Here is a 16765-nt window from a genome sequence, read left to right as displayed (position 1 = left end):
TCCGGCAGCGGTCGCTCCTCGCCCCCAGCACAAGCCTAACGCATTGCACTTTCTAGCTGCTACTGAGAGATAAAGCGACAAAGCTATTTGATGCATCTTCAGTGGTTTCCTTTAATAGGAAGTGTTGCTTTATTCTACCTTGTGCTTCTGAAGCAAACATTTGTGTTCCAAAAATATACAGTGTACACATTCTGTAGCTATAGATACAAACATTTACAAAGAGATGGACAGGCTGGAGTGGACTCACGTGAAAAATCCTATGGCTTTCCATCTGGCCCTACTGCCCAGAGCACGGCTGTGCTGCTCTCAGCGTGCCAAACGTCCAGGGGCTACTGAAAAACACCCTACTGAGAGGTGTAAGGAGCACAGCGGTTATATGAAGCACTGTGGATCAAAAAGATTGCCACATGCTGCAGAGGGTTTGGGCTGGTTGCCTTTTAACACCCCCTCCTTTCATCCACGCCGTGCCCTCGTATCCGCAGCCCACATTCAGAGTAACTGCTCTCCTCCCCCTGTAGTCTCCTCTGCTCGTGGAGGTGGAGCCCTCCTGCAGGCACTGCCCAGCTTCCCAACAAAGAGGAAAACGTGGCTCCGGAGACGGTCGCTTTTCTCTGCAAGGCTTCCTCAGACAAGGGAAGCTGGTCACCTTCTGCAGTCCGAGCACTTTAGCGGATGGGCCTGTAGGGGAACGTCATTCCCGGGAGGAACGTTTGTACGGGGTGAGCTGGGAGCGCTGGGTGAGCCGGGTGTGCGGGGTGTGCAGGGTGTGCGGGGTAGCCCAGAGGGGGAGTGTGGATGTGAGGATAGAATCCTGGAGGCAGAGCGCTGTGGGCCGGCTGCTGTACGGGACCCGAGATCACCAGCTGCAAGAGGCTGCGGAGAGAAGTTCAGACAGTTGGATTACTTGGAGAAGGCAAACGAGCTGAAAGCAAGCTCACGTTTACGTCGTGACTACCCTTCATTCGAGTGGACATCGCTTTCTGCTGAAAGTGTTTTATTAAAACACTCTGCTGCTTGCAGAAGTGACATCTGGCATTTTCTCTAAAGGCAACAACGCTGCTTTTGAGTGTTATTCTTTTTTCTGTAATCCTCACAGGTTAACAAGATGGGAAACACCAGGCTGGGTGCAGCGTCCCGCAGCGTGGGCACCATCTGGCTTTTGTGAGGGGAGATTCTATCTGTGAGCACATCCTGATCTTTTGTTAGCAGTAGCTGAACTTTGCTAAGGTAAGAGGTGAGAAACAAAGTACAGTTAAGCTCTGCTTCAGGTGAAACCATGGAGGAGTTGAGAATGGGATAATTTTGGGACAGGTTCCACGCTGTAGTTTTGTTTTCCCTTCTGTTCATGTGGTTTAATGCAGGTTGGGTAAAAACATCTGTATACTGGGAGTCACGGAATTCTCCTCGAGTCAAGCATCCAGCTTGCAAGGGAAAAACAACTATCACCCTTATCCTGACATTAAGCTGTATCTGAATGAAGGCCAGCTTCCAGAGAGCAAGTACAAGTTTCTACAGGAGGTTTTGTCTCAACAGCTCTCAAGCACGTGTCTCGGGTACTTGAGACACAGGTACAGGAAGGTCTCTTACTTGTTGTGTGGTAGCCTGGAGCACACGGTTCTCAAGTCATCTGAAAGAGAACAGAGTACATAGGAATGAGGGTCAAGCAGAAATGAGAGCAACTTTTCTTTCTAAGATGGTCAGGTTACTGGAAAAGCTCCAGTGACCCACAGATCCACAATCCCATTCTCAGACCAATAACATTCATCAGAGGGAAAACGTTTCTCTATTTCATCCGTTACTACTTCAGCTTTTTGTGCTTCACACTTCATTCTGTGTTCTACATTCAACCTGTGCTACCACACGGGAAACAGCTTCACTTGAAAGCAGTCCAAGCCTTAGCACAGCACATGCAGCAGGCCCAATGCAGCAGGCCCAATGCAGCCCTGCCCGGCTGCAGCTCCTGCCACCAGTAACTCTATGCTGCTGAAGGAGACAGCAGGTCCCAGCTCACTGCACTTACAGCCAACCCTGCCTCTGCCATACGAAATATGGGCTGCTGCAGACCTCCCAGGATATCACAAGAACTCAAGCATTTGCAAACGGTTCGGGCAAGACGATATTTGGACATACAGTGCCAAGAACTGGGAACTCAGCTGGCCTCCAGGAAAACATCTGAATAATCTGGCCACAGGAATGCATCTATCAATAAGTAACTAAGACAGCTAATACAAGGTGTGACTGCTCAGTGAATACAGTGCTTCTGATGACAAAGGCATTGAGTCAAAGGGCAGGAAAAGAACTGGTTTTGGAAACAGGAAAGACAAACAAAAGCTACGTTAACAGGCTTCTTTAATAACTTCAACTTAAAATGCACAGACTGAAATATAGTCTCACTGAAAGAGAACTGCAGGCCCAGAAGTTTCAGATAAACAGTCTTAGTTTGCTTCTCTCATCCCTTGTTTAGCACATGAACCTCATGGCAACCTACTTCATGGTCATTCCTCCAGCAGGTAAACTCAGAGAAGACAAATTGAAAAGCAATTAAACAGTGCTTTTTAACTAGCTACAAGCAATCCCTGGCCCTAGACTGCACTGGGAGGTACATGGTTTTCCTGGAAAGCAATTATACAGACAGGATCAAGCTCTGCCCACACTCTCAGGTAAGGCAAGTTGCACAGTCACATATGCAGAGCCCATACTGTGCCTCATCCCCCTAGTGAAGGAGCAACCTTTGCCTGACATCCAGCTGCATGCTTGTCAGCACTGCATGGCCTCCCATCAGTTTAGGATTTCAGGTGAGGCTTAAGATGCTCTGCAAAACCCCTTTATTTGAACTGCAAGAAGTTTTAGTGAGTCGTAAGGTTTCAGTACTTTCTTCCTACTGTAAACACCACAACGTACATGTGACTCCGTGAGCCAGTTAGAAGCCAGCCCAGACTGTTCTCATGAGAAACACAGGAAGAACTGCAGGCTGGAGTCTCTGCTGGAGACCTAGGCCAAGCAAGGTTACTCTGGGATCCTTCTGGCTCCTGGGCATCACTTTTCACATTTCACAGCAAGTTTACAAAACTGCTGGAAAATAAATAAAGCTCTTAGTGTGCAGACTGAGACAAGTGCTGTGGTTTCACGTGACACATCTGCCCTCCGCTCTCCCATGGCTGGTCCCAGAACTGTTTTTCATGCAGGAAGAGTTCAGAGGGGAATCAAAACTCTAACAAAGAGCCTCAGCTGGATATGGTCATGTCCCTCTCATCACATCCACACATTGGAGGAAATGAATCCAAGGCCAGACTCTTTGGCAGCCCCACCAACCACTTACCTCGGGTGCACAGGAGCGCTCCTGATGCCATGGCCACTTGCAAAGCCTGAGCCAGTCTGTCCAGAGCCAGTTCAATCTCTTTGGATGCATTGAGAGGATTGAGTTCATCAGACAGTCTGTTAATTTCCTCCACAAGCGGAACCACGTGATCAAAGGGTATTAGCCCCAGGCGCCCATAAAGGTTCTTCTCTGTTAAGTGTCCCTGAAGCATCATGAGAACCTGCAGGACACTTAGATGCAGTTTTGAGTACAGCTGATGGCAATCCCCATCATCTCCTTCAGTCGAGTCCTTGGCAACCTTGCTGGCGGCGTGTCCATTAGAGAGAGAGGCTTTCTTCTTCCTTTTGTAAGCCAAGGGGGCCTTCACACACCAACGGATCAGCCCAGTCAGCGGGGTGAGCTCTAAAAACCCTATTGGCAGGTTGGCTGCAATGGGAGTGTTCAGAAAGGTGATGAGGATCAAGCGGGGGTCTTCGAAGATCCAGGAAACAATCAACTCGAGCAGATCTGAAGGGGGGATGAGGTCATCTGAAGACAGGGAAAACATTGCTCAGTAAGCAGGGCCTTGCACTGAAGCACAGGACAGCAGTCTAAACTCTCACACGTACACACTTTCTGCACTGTCACAGTTGCCACTTCAGAACCTCCCAAAGCCTACTGTTTTTTCAAGAAACAATTTTGTCCCTGGGTGACATAACCATATTTCTGTTAACTTCAGCTTCTGCTCTGAAGCCACCTCCAAACACCAACATTTAACTCTTTCCACAGCAAAGCTTTTTTGGTGGTTGTTGTTATTTTCTTTCCGGGCATGCTGCTGTTTGTGTAATCAAATCTTGTCCTCAGAACGAGGTGGAGACTGCCCAGTCACAGAGCACTCTTTGAAAAACAAGCTTTCCTTCCTTGTAGCATCAGCAACATCTCAAATAAACCAAGGAATTAAATAACAATAATAGTAAACTACCTCCTACAACTCACGCTATTTTCTTTCTGATGTCTTTTAAAGTTGGATGAGATTTCACATGGTATTATATACGTATTTTGTGCAACGTATTTGAGGAAAAATATACTACAAGCTCTACCAAATACTTTCAAAACCCTGCATCCCTCTCTCGTCAATGTCAAGCTACTGAGAAGAATGTGCAAAACACTGCCTTTATCCATAACAAATGGTATTTACTTTTTTTTTGGATGGCATGCAATGTTGGCATTTAGAGCATGGTTGGTTGTTGGCCTATCACAAGTTGTCTCACTGAGTAAAATAAAACAATCTTATTTTAGACACATACATGTTTCTAGTCTCTGAGCAACATCACTGTGAGACAGGACATATCAATATGAGGTCATGCACACACAGGAGGTACACTGTTCATTGCATTTCATACCACTGCTCAAGAGAAATCCTGCTCCAGCTTGTGAACGTTCAGAATGTGAATTTCCCTTCTTTTTGGAAGGAATTTGATGGACAAGCAGACCTGACTCTATCTGCTGGGTGGCAGACACCACAGGGAAGAAAAACCGCCCAGCCAAGTAGATGTGCCCTCATTCCTAATGCTGCTCAATCAACGAGATCCCTTTGTTCTTTGCCCACTATCAGGTGTTACCCAGCTGCTTCTCTATTACAGACTCTCCCTTCAGTTGCTCCTTACTTTTTTCCTCACCTCAGTGACAGTTGAGGTCACAACCCTGAGCTGCTTCTGGCAATAGTTCCATTGTAACAAGCATCTGTAGAATTTCTGCAGTTAATCCTTGCAGCAGTTAATTTGTGTTGCTTTACACCATACCTCTTAACTGGTAAGACACAGCCTGGAAACATTTACCTGAGGAGAGGTCATAGAGAGCCGTGACCGCTGTAATGAACTGGCAGCAGAAGCGAGGACTGGCACTGAATATCTGTTTCAGAGTTTGGATGGAGCCTGGCACCAAGTTGCAATAGTCATCAACCAATGCTCGGGCTAGTCTCACGCAGTACACCGCAGGAGTTCGCTGCAGGGATGGAAGGCAGCACACCATGAGAAGCAGCTTAAAACAAATCACAGAAGTTCTGCAGAGCTGGCTTTCAGTTCACTTTGCCCAGATACTTTCTGCTCACATTATCCAGACACTTTGCTGGTTCAACATCTGTGCTTCCCCTTTCCCAAAATCAAAGCGCACGCTCTCTCTGCACATTAATGACCCTTTCACAGAGAGGAGTAACATTTTTACATGGAAAAGTTCTGTGCAACCCTCACATTACTTAAAAGCTGCGTTGCTTACAAAAAACCTACAGATCCTTCTGCTGCCCAGGATACCTTCCCTCCTCTACCAAAGCTCAATGGATGGAACTGCACATAGATTAGCAAAAGCTCTGCCCGATGTTGGAGCAAAGGACAGATGTGAGCACAGAGATGTGTGAGGGAAGCTGCAGCAGCTGGCTGTTACATCAGTTAAAACTGCCATGGAACAGGAGCTGGCTTCAAGCAGCTGCCACCAACCGTTAGGTGACACCCAGCTCACCCACTGCAGCACAGCCCCTTGCTCCTAACACATTGATTTGTTCACCCAGAGATCACACCTGCAGCCAGAAGGCAGCACACTCCAGAACTGGGACTCTGCACACAGCCACCGCCATGGAAACCAGCTTTCCCAGTAAAGCCATCCTGTTGTCGTCCGCTTTGTTCCCTTGAGGGCTGAAGAGCGATGAGAAAATGATCTGCCGAACCGAATCCTTGGTTTGCTCTTGGAAATAATTGCACATGATCTCAAGGAGCTGAAGCTCCTGAAGCGAATTCAATCTCTGCAACGAAACAGAAGCAAAGCTGCGAAACGCACCGGGGATTGACAAGAACCGAAGGCTGCAGATCAGGCGTTCCCAACTCGGTGTTGGCCACCAAACCCCACATCCCCTCCGGGGCACGCTCAGCAACGCCCCAGGCCGCTCCCTGCAGGAACGCGGCGCCCAAAGGGCCTCGCCCCGCGGCAACCCCAGCCCCAACGCGGCCCCCACAGCCCCGGGGGAAGGGCCGCACCTTGGGCGGGGCGCCTCGCTCCTTGGGGACCTGGAAGAGGAACTCCTCGAGCAGCTCGGCCGGGCCCTTGTCCACCAGGGGCAGCGGAGCGCTCTGCAGCTGGCTGCTGAAGTAGATGTCGAGGTGGTACAGCACTTCCTTAGCGGCGCTCAGCGCGTCCCGCCGGAGCAACGAGTGCCGGATGTCGCTCATGGCTCTCTCTCTCTCTCCCCGCTCCCGGCACGGCGCGGCCTACTCTCGAGCGCGCATGCGCACAACGGCGCGGCGCTACGGAAGCTCGCAGCGGCCAAAAGAAGACGAAGGCGTGCGGCCCTGCTCTGTAGCGCCCTCTGCTGGCGGGGAAGCGCGCTGCACCTTCCTGCTACGGGTGGCGAGTGTCACCCACAGTGCAGTGTGGGCCACGGGTCCCTGTCCCCGGCCCCCCCCCCGCGGCCGGGGGGCCGCGGGGGGGGGGCCGGGGACAGGGACCCGTGGCAGAAGCCTGAGTGCATGCCCCATCCCACAGCACAGGCCACAAGGCTGAAAACACCAATACATATTTCACCGCTGCTGGCACTGATTGAAAGAGCTAGATATTTATTTATTTCTCGCTGAACAGACCTTTGTTTCCACGACAAAAAAAAATGCCATATGGAGCCCGAGACCTCGCACGCTTGTTGGCTGGGCTGCTGGCAAAGCGAGCGTGGCCCTCCCCATAAATGCAGGTGTCGCTCCTCCTTCCCCTTCCAGTGACCAGGGGACGGCTCTGCAGGTGCATCACGCTCCCGAGGATCTCCTCTCTGCAAAGCTGATTTCTGCAGCTCAGGTGAGTTTTGCCCTGTACAGAGGCTGCTGAGCTTGATGCAGCTCATGGGCATCACCCGTGCACCTGCGTGCATGCATACATCCACAGGTGCATCAGGGAGGAGGAGCTGAGGCATTCCCATATGGTAGCATTAAAAGGCATCACTGCATTAGAAACTTTAGCATTTGCCATTGTAGCAAGGAGGGAAAAAAGGGAAAACGGAGAGCTTTTATCAGACCGGCTGCCCCTGCCACGAAAACAAGCCTCAAAGCTGGGGTTATTTTCCAGTCCTACCTGCAGATTCTGGACTGAGGGCATTGCTACGCATTTCAGCTCTGGCTTGGCCACAGTTCAGATCTGATCATGTTGGAAGGACATGGTGAAACATTACCCTAAATGCCTTATCTGTGGATGGGGGCCACTGTGTGGCTTGGAGAGGGTCCTATAGTGCTCTCCTGGGTGCACACAGAGCAGGTGCAGTGGGGGTGACACGGTGGCCTCAGGTGCAGAGAGGTGTCAAGGTGCAGGGGGGGCCTTGCCCACCCCAGGGAAGGATGCTGCTGGCATGCAGGAGTGCTGGGGGAATGCGTCCCTTGCTCTGCCCCAGCATGGCTGCTATAGGGTCTTTTGGATACCTGGTGCAGACCTGAGGAGCGATAGGAGAGGCACAAACTGAGATGTCCCCTCCCAAAGGGGTTATGGGGGGCAGGGGAAGCCCATGAGCACCTGTGTGGCAGCGGCTGTGTCCATACATAGCTCGGTGACCCAAAGATCTGCAGCACAGCACAGGGAAGCAGTTCTACAGGATGCCCCTCCAGCACAGAAAATGCCCAGAAAAAGCCCTGCTCAGCAGCTGGGCTCAGGGCCGGGGGGGCTCCAGCTGGGCCAGCAGCTCCTGCTCCCACAGCTCTTCTCACCAGGCCTGGAGAGGTGTCCGGGCTGAGCACCGTGAGTGAAGGAGCAGCTGCTCTGAGTCACCTGGAATGGCATTTGCTCCTGTGCCAGAGTTATCAGCTCATGCTCTGCGGGAGGTCAGGGCTGCCTGTGGGACAGCAGGATGGGGCCCTGTATGAGGCAGGGACAAGGACTCAGCCCCCTGGCCTGCAGACCGTCCCTGCCCCTCTGCGTGCAGGATGGCAGCCCCGAAGCTGGTGCTGGCGCTGCTGGCTGCGGCGCTGCTGCTGCATGTGGCTGCCACACTGAGGATCAGTGCCTTCAACATCAGGGCATTTGGAGACAGCAAGATGTCCAACCAGACGATCGCAGATTTCATCGTCTCTGTGAGTGCTGGGGGAGAGGAGCAGCACTGGCTGTGCTCTGTCCCTGGGATGTGGCTGGCTTGGGGCAGCCAGGCATTGGCTTTCTAGAGGTGGTTGTTCATCCATGTGTCTGTGCATACATTCATGCATGCACCCACGCCTCCATCCATCCGTGCCGCCATCCATGCATTTTCCATGTCTCCACCCACCCTCCCACCCGCTGTCCCCCCATCCCCATCTCCAGCCTGGGCTGTCTCCATTCCCTTCCCAAGGACAGGAGTTGCTCAATGCCAGCCAGGCTCCTCAGAGCAGCTTATGCCTGATGTGCTGCTGGGATGATGGATGCTGGAGAGATGGTGTTGGAGGCCCCTGTGTCACTCTGTGGGCCTCCAAGCCAGAGGGATCCTTCCCGGGGCTCTCTGTCCCCTGCTGGCACCTATGAGCCAGGCCAGGTGCCACAAGATGAGCAGCTCCCAGCCATGGGCGAGCAGCTCCCAGCTTGTCCCTGCAGATCCTGGTGGAGTACGACATCACCTTGGTGCAGGAGGTGCGGGATGCTGACCTGAGTGCAATAAGGAAGCTGATGTCTCAGCTCAACAGGTGACCCTGATGGCACTGGGTGCTGGGTGTCAGCAAATGGGCACTGGAGCAGAGCCTGGGCAGCATCTTGCTGCACCACAACACCTCTGGTTTGGCCAGAGAGATCCTCCCTCACTGTCCCTATGTCTTCCTCCCAGCGCATCATCGTACCCCTACAGCTTTTTGAGCAGCGTCCCCCTGGGTCGGAACAGCTACAAGGAACAGTACGTCTTTATCTACAGGTAGAGTTCAGCAGGAGGAGGGATGCCACCAGTGTCCCCCTGCCAATTGCTGTCCCCTCCTGGAGGGAACTGCACCTTCCCACTCCCCTCCCTCAGGTCAGACATCGTCTCTGTGCTGGAAAGCTATTACTACGATGACGGCTGTGAGTCCTGCGGGACAGACATCTTCAGCAGGGAGCCCTTCATCGTGAAGTTCTCCTCTCCCACCACACGTGAGCAGAGCTGCAGCACAGCAGCTGTGTCACTGCTCCCACTGACACTGCTGGCCCCAGCCCCGTCAGCCCCACTGCCGGCCTGTAGGGCTGCCTGAACCCATCATAGGGTCTCCACTGTGGTCACTCATTGCTGCAGAAGCTCCTCCTACCTGCAGGTGCCCCTTGGGTTTCCCAGCATGTCCCATCTCCCATCACCTTCCATCACCTCCCAGCTCCCATCATGGAGCACACTCGCACGCTCCCACCTCTCCTCCACCCCCTGCCTCCTTCCCAATCCCATGAGAGCTTGGGAAAAGGAAGAGCAACAGAGCCCTGAGGCTGCCCTGGCTCCATGCCCAGGGGCTGACGGCTGTGTCCTCAGCAGAGGTGGATGAGTTTGTCATCGTGCCCCTGCACGCAGAGCCCAGCAATGCTCCGGCCGAGATCAATGCACTCGCCGACGTCTACACAGATGTCATCAACAAGTGGGCAACCAACGTAAGTGGCACTGAAACGTCCCTGCTCCCTCCCTGGGGTACAGGTGGGCTGGGACACAGCTCCTGGGCTGTAGCATATCCCAGCAGCCATCCACAGATAGATGCATCTCGTGGGAGACTTGTTGAAGTGGGTGCCACCCTGCAGTGCGTGGGCATGGAGATGGCATGGAGCTGCTGGCTGGCTCCAGTGCCCCCTGTGCCATGGAGAGCTGGATGGGTCCTGCTGCCCTGTACAAGTTTGGGGAGCCATTACTGCCCTGTAATGTCTGTTCCTAGCCTCTAGGCATGGCTGAAGGGCTCTGGAGAGCTGCCCACACCAGCTATTCGGCCACAAAACCCCACAGACTCTTGCGGTAGCCCAGGATCTGGTCTCACCCGTGGGCATTGGACCCATGTGCAGCCCTGCTGTGGGCACCAGGGCCCTGAGCCGGGCTCAGTGCAGTGCTGCCCTGCAGAACATCTTCTTCATGGGTGACTTCAATGCTGACTGCTCCTACGTGACCGCGGAGCAGTGGCCCTCCATCCGCCTGCGCTCCCTGAGCTCCTGCGAGTGGCTCATCCCCGACAGCGCCGACACCACCGTCACCAGCACTGACTGCGCCTATGACCGGTGGGTGGTACAACAGCGGGCACGGGGGCTGCCATGGGGGGACCGGCAGGTGCTGACCCCCGCATTGCCCTGGCAGCATCGTTGCTTGTGGCTCCGCACTGCGCCAAGCAGTCGAGTATGGCTCTGCTACGGTCAACAATTTCCAGGAGACTTTGCATATCCAGAACAAGGACGTGAGTGAGGGGGTTGGGGCTGGGTGACAGCAGGGTCCTGCTGAGGGGCTGGGAGTTTCACTTGGTGCCATGTTAATCCAATCCACAAAGCCTCCGTGAGTATGCACAGGCACCCAAAGGTGGCCCCACTGCCACTCGTGCACCACTGCAAAACAACATTTGGGGCCTGGTCTGCCTTTGGGGCTGGAGCAGAACCTTTGGGCTCCAGCTGGGAGCAGCAAGGGCAAGCAAAGCCACCACTCTGCCTTCCCTGCACTCAGGCTTTGGCCGTCAGTGACCATTTCCCGGTGGAGGTGACGCTGAAGGCCCGCTGAGACCTGCTCCAACAGCCAGCAGTGAGGAGCGCACGTGCCACCAGCTCCAACAAAGCTCTGCAAACCACTCGATTTGCTGCACGCTGCCTCTGCAAGGAGGCAGCCCTCAGGGGTCCTGCCATTGTGGGATGCCCTCAGCTTGCATTAAAATGATGCCGTGTTCAGCCCTGGTGCTCTGGAGACAGATTCAGGCTCAGCTGGCAGCAGGGTGCTGCTCCCACACAAGTGCCATCAGCGAGCTCACGTCCCCATGATCACACAGCCTGTAAGAACCATCCTACATGCATGCTGTGCACCCCCACGTGCCCACTGATGCACACACGCATGTGCAAACCCTCTCATACACACTCCTCTGTATGCTTACCATCCCATGTGCACACAATGCTGTGCACCCCATGCACCCCAATTCCCTACGTGCCATTCTGTATGTGCACACCTGCGTGGCTCCAAGCTGGATGCACACACACACATCCCCCAGGGGCCTTTGTACACATACACACTCTCTTGTACACATCCTGCCCTGCAAACCCCACCATCTCCTGTGTGTCCCAGAGTTGCCCCATGCATGTGCCATCGCTCCCATCCTATAGGACTCATTTCCACTTTTCCATGCCACGTTTTGGGGGCACACCTGAGGGCATGAGGATGCTCGGCAAAGGAGCCCCCCTAGAGCACAACCATTTGGTCTGTGGGGTGCTCAGGGTGGTAAGCCATTCGCCTCCATCCCTCCAGCCCCCAACCAAAGCTCAGCAACCCCCTGCCATGGAGCATCCCCAGCATGGAGCCAAGATGAGAGCACCGGACCCCATGGGTGGGAAGAGCAGCTCCTATCTGAGCAAGCAAGAAAGCAGGATTCTGTGAAAGGCTCAGGAGGGTTCGGGCAGGACCTCTCACTCTCACTGAGTCGCAGGATGCAGGCAGCTCTTCCCACATCTCATGGGGACACATCCCGCTGGAGCCCGCCTGGCTCTGGGGTGTCTGATGGGTGCTGGTGATGACGGTGGTGGGTGGTAGAGGATGTGAGTCAGCTCCCACGCAGTGGTGCGGTGCCTTCCCGGGGGTTTTGGTGCCTTCCCATGGTTTCAGTGCCTTCCTGAGAGTTTTGGTGCCTTCCCAGGTGTTTTGGTGCCTTCCCAGGATTTTAGTGCCTTCCTGAGGGCTTTGGTGCCTTCCTGAGGGTTTCAGTGCCTGTAGATGTAGGGCCCCACCTGGATGTTTCATGCCCTGTGGGACCTCACGTGCCTCAGCAGCCCCGCTGCAAGGGAGGGCCATGCCTTGAGGCACCGGTCCCCGGGGAGAAAGAGGAAACGCTTCTCCCAGAGGAACTGGGCCACACGCTGCCCACAGGGATGGTGCAAAGCCTGAGCTTAGCAATCCCGCAGGAATGCAAAGATGCGTCTGAGGACACCGGACTCACCCCGTGACTGATGGTGAGGATGCCATGTCAGCGGTGTGTGCAACAGCCTGACGAGCCCCGGCATGAAGAATGGTCTCCTCCTAGCAGCCAGCCCTGTCCCCTGACCCCCTGGGATACAGTGTGTGCATGGGGACACTAGGGCACGGCCCCAGCCACATTGCAGCCTTACCGACCGGACTGGGTCGGCACTGTGCCTTGGGCTGCTTTGAGTCATGAGCAGGGCTGCTTTGTGCGACCAATGGGAGTGCTTTGGGTGACCAATGGAGCTGCTTAAGGCCACCAGCAGGGTTGCTTTGGGTGACCACTGGGGTGATTCTGCCTGACCACTGCGGCTGCTCCAGGTGGTTGTGGCTCACCCCTTGCACAGCAGCTCGCCGTGCCACTGAGGATCCAACCAGCTTAACCCGAATGCCCTGCTGTTTCCTTCTGTCCCTTCTAATTACATGTCTGAATCACCTGCATTAAGGCCATCCCCTCCAGCCAGCTGCCCACCGCTTGGCACGGTGCTGGGCTGGGGGCACTGCCAGCTGCCCACCCCAGCTGCACACCTCGAGCTCCCCACGCTCCCAGCCCCGCTGGGCTGCCCCACTGCCCCCCCTCCTCCCCAGCCTCTTCATGGCGCTGAGTACTGAGATGCTGACGCTGGCCCCACCCTGCCCCTGTGCGGGTTTTGGTTTCCCAATGTAGGAAGGAGCCCAAGCCTGTGACAAAACACCCACGGGGGTGTCCGACTCATCCTGCTTTTCCAGCGTCTCAGCTGGGAATAAAACAGCCCGCCTGTTGCTGGCAGGGCAGAGGTGCTGCGTGCTCACAAGGTAAGGATGGAGCTGGGGCTCAGCGCCTTTCAGGGCTGCGGCGCGATGGGCTGGGAGCCAGGGTCCCTGCGGTGCAGGCTGTCACTGCGGTTCATCCGTGGAACTGGAAGGACTGGAATCTGCTGGAATTAGGATTAGTTCCCACACCTTCCGAGCCTGATGAGTGGTGCAATCCCAGCACAGAAAGCAACCAGCTTCAGGGAGCAGCACGGAGGAGATGATGAAGGGGTCTGTGGCTGTGTTTAAGGATGCAGAATAGCAGTGAAGGGTCAGGAGGGGACTGCGAGCAAGCAGAATGATGTGAAACATTCTGGGGTGCGGAGAGGGATGGAGCCTGCAGTGGGACCGGGACAGCCCCATGGGGAGTGGGGCTGGGAGCTCCCAGAGCTCACAAGTGATGGGTAGAGGTGCTCCTAGGCTGATTCACTGTGGCAGAATGAGTTTCATCTTCCTCTGGAATTGGTGGCAGATCATCTGCTGGCTTGGTGCCCACCAGGGTGCAGCAATTGGGAAGGACCTAAGAGGATTTTTTCACTCTATCCCCATATGTGAAGCCTATTTCCAAGCTCAGAATAAAGCCTGGCTCCGGTTGTTGCATCCTGTGGCTCAGAATCCCTCCTGGCAGAATGGGGACCATGGTGCTGGCACTGTCCCTGCTGACTACGGCTCTCCTGTGCCCAGCCACCACCATGCTGCGCATCGGTGCCTTCAACATCCAGGCATTTGGGGACAGCAAGATGTCTGATGAGAGCGTGGCAGGTGTCATCATCAATGTGAGTACAGCCAGTGCTGCGTGGAGCATGTGGGGATGGGATGTGTTCAGGGATGAGCTCAAATGCAGCCCCTGTGCTGGGGTTGCTTGGGGACATGGCTGTGGCTAGGACATCTTCCCAGTGCCAGGGATGTCCCCAGCCTGGTGGGAGGACCATGGGGTGAGGCCCTACGGGGACATCTGCCCTGGCATTGATGGACATGTATGCCACTGTGGGGTGACCCAGTGCTGGGATACACGCGGGTGGCCCCGTCCCTGCTCACCACCCCAGCACCCACCACAGTGCCAGGCTTCCTCTCACCATCACCACCGCAGATCCTGCGTCGCTATGACATTGTGCTGGTGCAGGAGGTGCGCGACTCCGATCTCAGCGCTGTCACCGAGCTCTTGGAGCAGCTCAACAGGTATGAGTGGGGCTGGGGCTGAAGCCACTGGGATTAAAATGCTGGCACTAGGCAGGGAAAATGAAGCTGCTTGAGTAATAAACGGCAAACAAAAGAAATCCTGTTGGAAGAGAGTTTGTTTTCTGGAAGGGGAATAAGAGAAAAGTGCTGTAGTTTTGTAGAAGGAAATGGGAAGGAGCAGCCAAGGCGCCTGCGGGCAGCTTGGAACACACTGAGTGCCATGTGGAGCTTCAGCCACTGCGAATAACCGTGGGGGCACAGGGGTGCCAGTGGTGCAAAACCTTTGTGAAGGCTGAGGTCACACCTGAACACAGAAAGCTGAAAGGAACTACAACTCTGGCACAGTGAATCCCAAAAATGCAATGGGACAGGGGAAAGCCGAGGCTGGGGATGGAGGGTATGCAGTGGGACCACACGGCTGGGGTTTAGTCTGCCAAAATGGGACAAATCAGCCCCAAAGCAGTTGTAGAGTGGTGGAGGTGGCTGTGCCGTGAGGTGCAGAGCTCTGGACAGCCAAGGGTACCACAGGGATGGGGGTCCTCCACTGGTGGGACTCGGTTCTGAGTGAGGCTGTGGCGGAGATGAGTGCTCCCAAGCAGGTATGCTTGGCCCATGTCCTCACTCCTTTGGACTCCTTCAGCATCACCACAAAGCAAGCGTGGCAGCAAGGGTGACGCCAGGCCCTGTAAGCCCCAGGCTGCCAATTAACCTCAGCTTAGATGCAAATGAAGATGGAGAACATCCCTACAGAGAAATGGTTGGCAGGGGACGGACCCACATCCTGGTGGTGCGTAGGGAGCATGGAGCCCATGGCTGGGGACAGCTCATGGTGGCAGGCATGGCAGGTGGCTCAAGGCTGCGGTGCCCATGGGCCCAGCAGAGCCAGGGCCATCCCAGGGCTGCGCCAGCACCATGCTAGCTGTGCCACTGTCCTGCCTTTGCATCCCTGTAGCGTGTCCTCATCCCCATATGACTACGAGATCAGCGGGCCCCTAGGACGGGACAACTACAAGGAGATGTACCTCTTCATCTACAGGTAATGGGGTGGGCACGCTGCTGTCCCTATTGGGGTGCTGCAGAGGGGACAGAGGGGCCCCATGTCACTGTCTGGAGTTCAGGACACCAAAGCCACCATGGCAGGGCTGAGCAAGGGTCCATGCTGGTGGGCCATGCTGAGCCCAGGGTCACTGTCCCCTGGTCCCACAGGACGGACGTCGTGTCGGTGGTGGACACCTATCAGTACGAGGACCCGCAGGACATCTTCAGCCGGGAGCCGTTTGTCCTCAGGGTGTCAGCACCCCATAGCAGTGAGCAGCACGAGGCAGGGGCCGGCCGCTTGGCCTGGCTGAGGATGGGTGGCCCCAGGTGGGAGGTGGCCATGGGGCTGTGGTGACACGGACTCATGTTCCTCCCCCCACAGAAGCAGAGGAGTTCGTGATGGTGCCACTGCACTCGGCCCCTCATGATGCTGCTGCTGAGATCGACGCACTCTACGATGTCTACCTGGCCATCGTCAACAAGTGGGGGATGGACGTGAGTGCCTCGGCAGCACCGGGCCCTGCACGGCCCACACTGCACCACAGCCATGAGGCATCCCCTGTGTGAGGGCAGCGGGCTGCAAGCTCCAGCCCTTTCCTCTTCCAGGGCGGGAAGGGATGGCCCCGGGGATGCCACAAAGCTGGGGTGAGGGTCAGGCTCTGGGGGCGGATTGTTGGGGGGCAGCTCTGCCATCAGCCCCCGCATCGCCCTTTCTGCAGAACATTGTGTTCCTGGGGGACTTCAACGCCGACTGCAGCTACGTGAAGCCGAGTGACTGGGCCTCCATCCGCCTGCGCACCAGCGACATCTTCAAGTGGCTGATCCCTGACAGTGCCGACACCACCGTGGGGAAGTCGGACTGTGCCTATGACAGGTGGGTGCTGCCATGGTGATGCTACAGCTCCTGTGCCACAGGGCCCCGTGGTGGCTGCGGTGAGGAGGGAGTGATGCCCATCACGTGCTGTTCCCTCGCAGGATTGTGGTGTGCGGAGCCAAGCTGAAGCGGAGCATCGTGCCAAACTCAGCCACTGTGTTCAACTTCCAGCGTGCTTTCCAGCTGGAGCAGGAAGAGGTGAGCAGGAATCATCAGCCGGGATTTGGGGTGTCTGAGGTACCCGGAGCTGCTCAGGAAAGTAAAGCTGAGCTGCCCCAGGTGCAGCAAAGATATATAGGCAGCACAAGGCTGCCATTTGTTTGGGATTAGGCAGCCTGGGCACAGCCATGTGGCTGCTGCACTTCAGAGCCAGCTCAGCCACAGGTGAAGCAGCCTCAGCAGCAGCCTGAGGTGGTTCTGGCCGTGGCTGCAGCTACACCTGCAGGTACACCAGTGAAGGCAGGCAGCC

The 16765-nt window shown here is 55.4% G+C and overlaps 3 protein-coding genes across 3 annotated transcripts in view; 2 read left to right on the top strand and 1 right to left on the bottom strand.

Moving 5' to 3' along the window:
* On the bottom strand, positions 87-6594 carry C13H7orf26 (chromosome 13 C7orf26 homolog). The gene is made up of 6 exons (XM_021411165.1): positions 6325-6594; positions 5871-6092; positions 5137-5302; positions 3320-3847; positions 1588-1627; positions 87-873 (listed from the first exon to the last, which is right to left on the bottom strand). The coding sequence occupies exons 1-6, from the start codon at positions 6514-6516 to the stop codon at positions 666-668; spliced, it is 1356 nt and encodes a 451-aa protein (XP_021266840.1). The 5' UTR covers positions 6517-6594; the 3' UTR covers positions 87-665.
* Positions 7047-11140, top strand: LOC110405945 (deoxyribonuclease-1). The gene is made up of 9 exons (XM_021411790.1): positions 7047-7129; positions 8241-8388; positions 8879-8967; positions 9105-9188; positions 9285-9400; positions 9768-9880; positions 10335-10489; positions 10566-10662; positions 10923-11140. Exons 2-9 carry the CDS (start codon positions 8242-8244, stop codon positions 10974-10976), a joined length of 855 nt encoding a protein of 284 aa, XP_021267465.1. The 5' UTR covers positions 7047-7129; position 8241; the 3' UTR covers positions 10977-11140.
* The window catches only part of LOC110405926 (deoxyribonuclease-1-like 2), an 11077-nt gene continuing 8155 nt past the window's right edge, over positions 13844-16765 (top strand). Inside the window, exons 1-7 of the mRNA XM_021411761.1 lie at positions 13844-13981; positions 14296-14384; positions 15337-15420; positions 15591-15691; positions 15805-15917; positions 16142-16296; positions 16398-16494. Coding sequence (XP_021267436.1) covers positions 13844-13981; positions 14296-14384; positions 15337-15420; positions 15591-15691; positions 15805-15917; positions 16142-16296; positions 16398-16494 — 777 coding nt within the window. The remainder of the gene's footprint in view (positions 13982-14295; positions 14385-15336; positions 15421-15590; positions 15692-15804; positions 15918-16141; positions 16297-16397; positions 16495-16765) is intronic.

The sequence above is a fragment of the Numida meleagris genome, chromosome 13 (genome assembly GCF_002078875.1).
Source record: "Numida meleagris isolate 19003 breed g44 Domestic line chromosome 13, NumMel1.0, whole genome shotgun sequence".
Taxonomy (NCBI): Eukaryota; Metazoa; Chordata; class Aves; order Galliformes; family Numididae; genus Numida; species Numida meleagris.
This window is presented reverse-complemented; position numbering and strand designations above follow the sequence as displayed.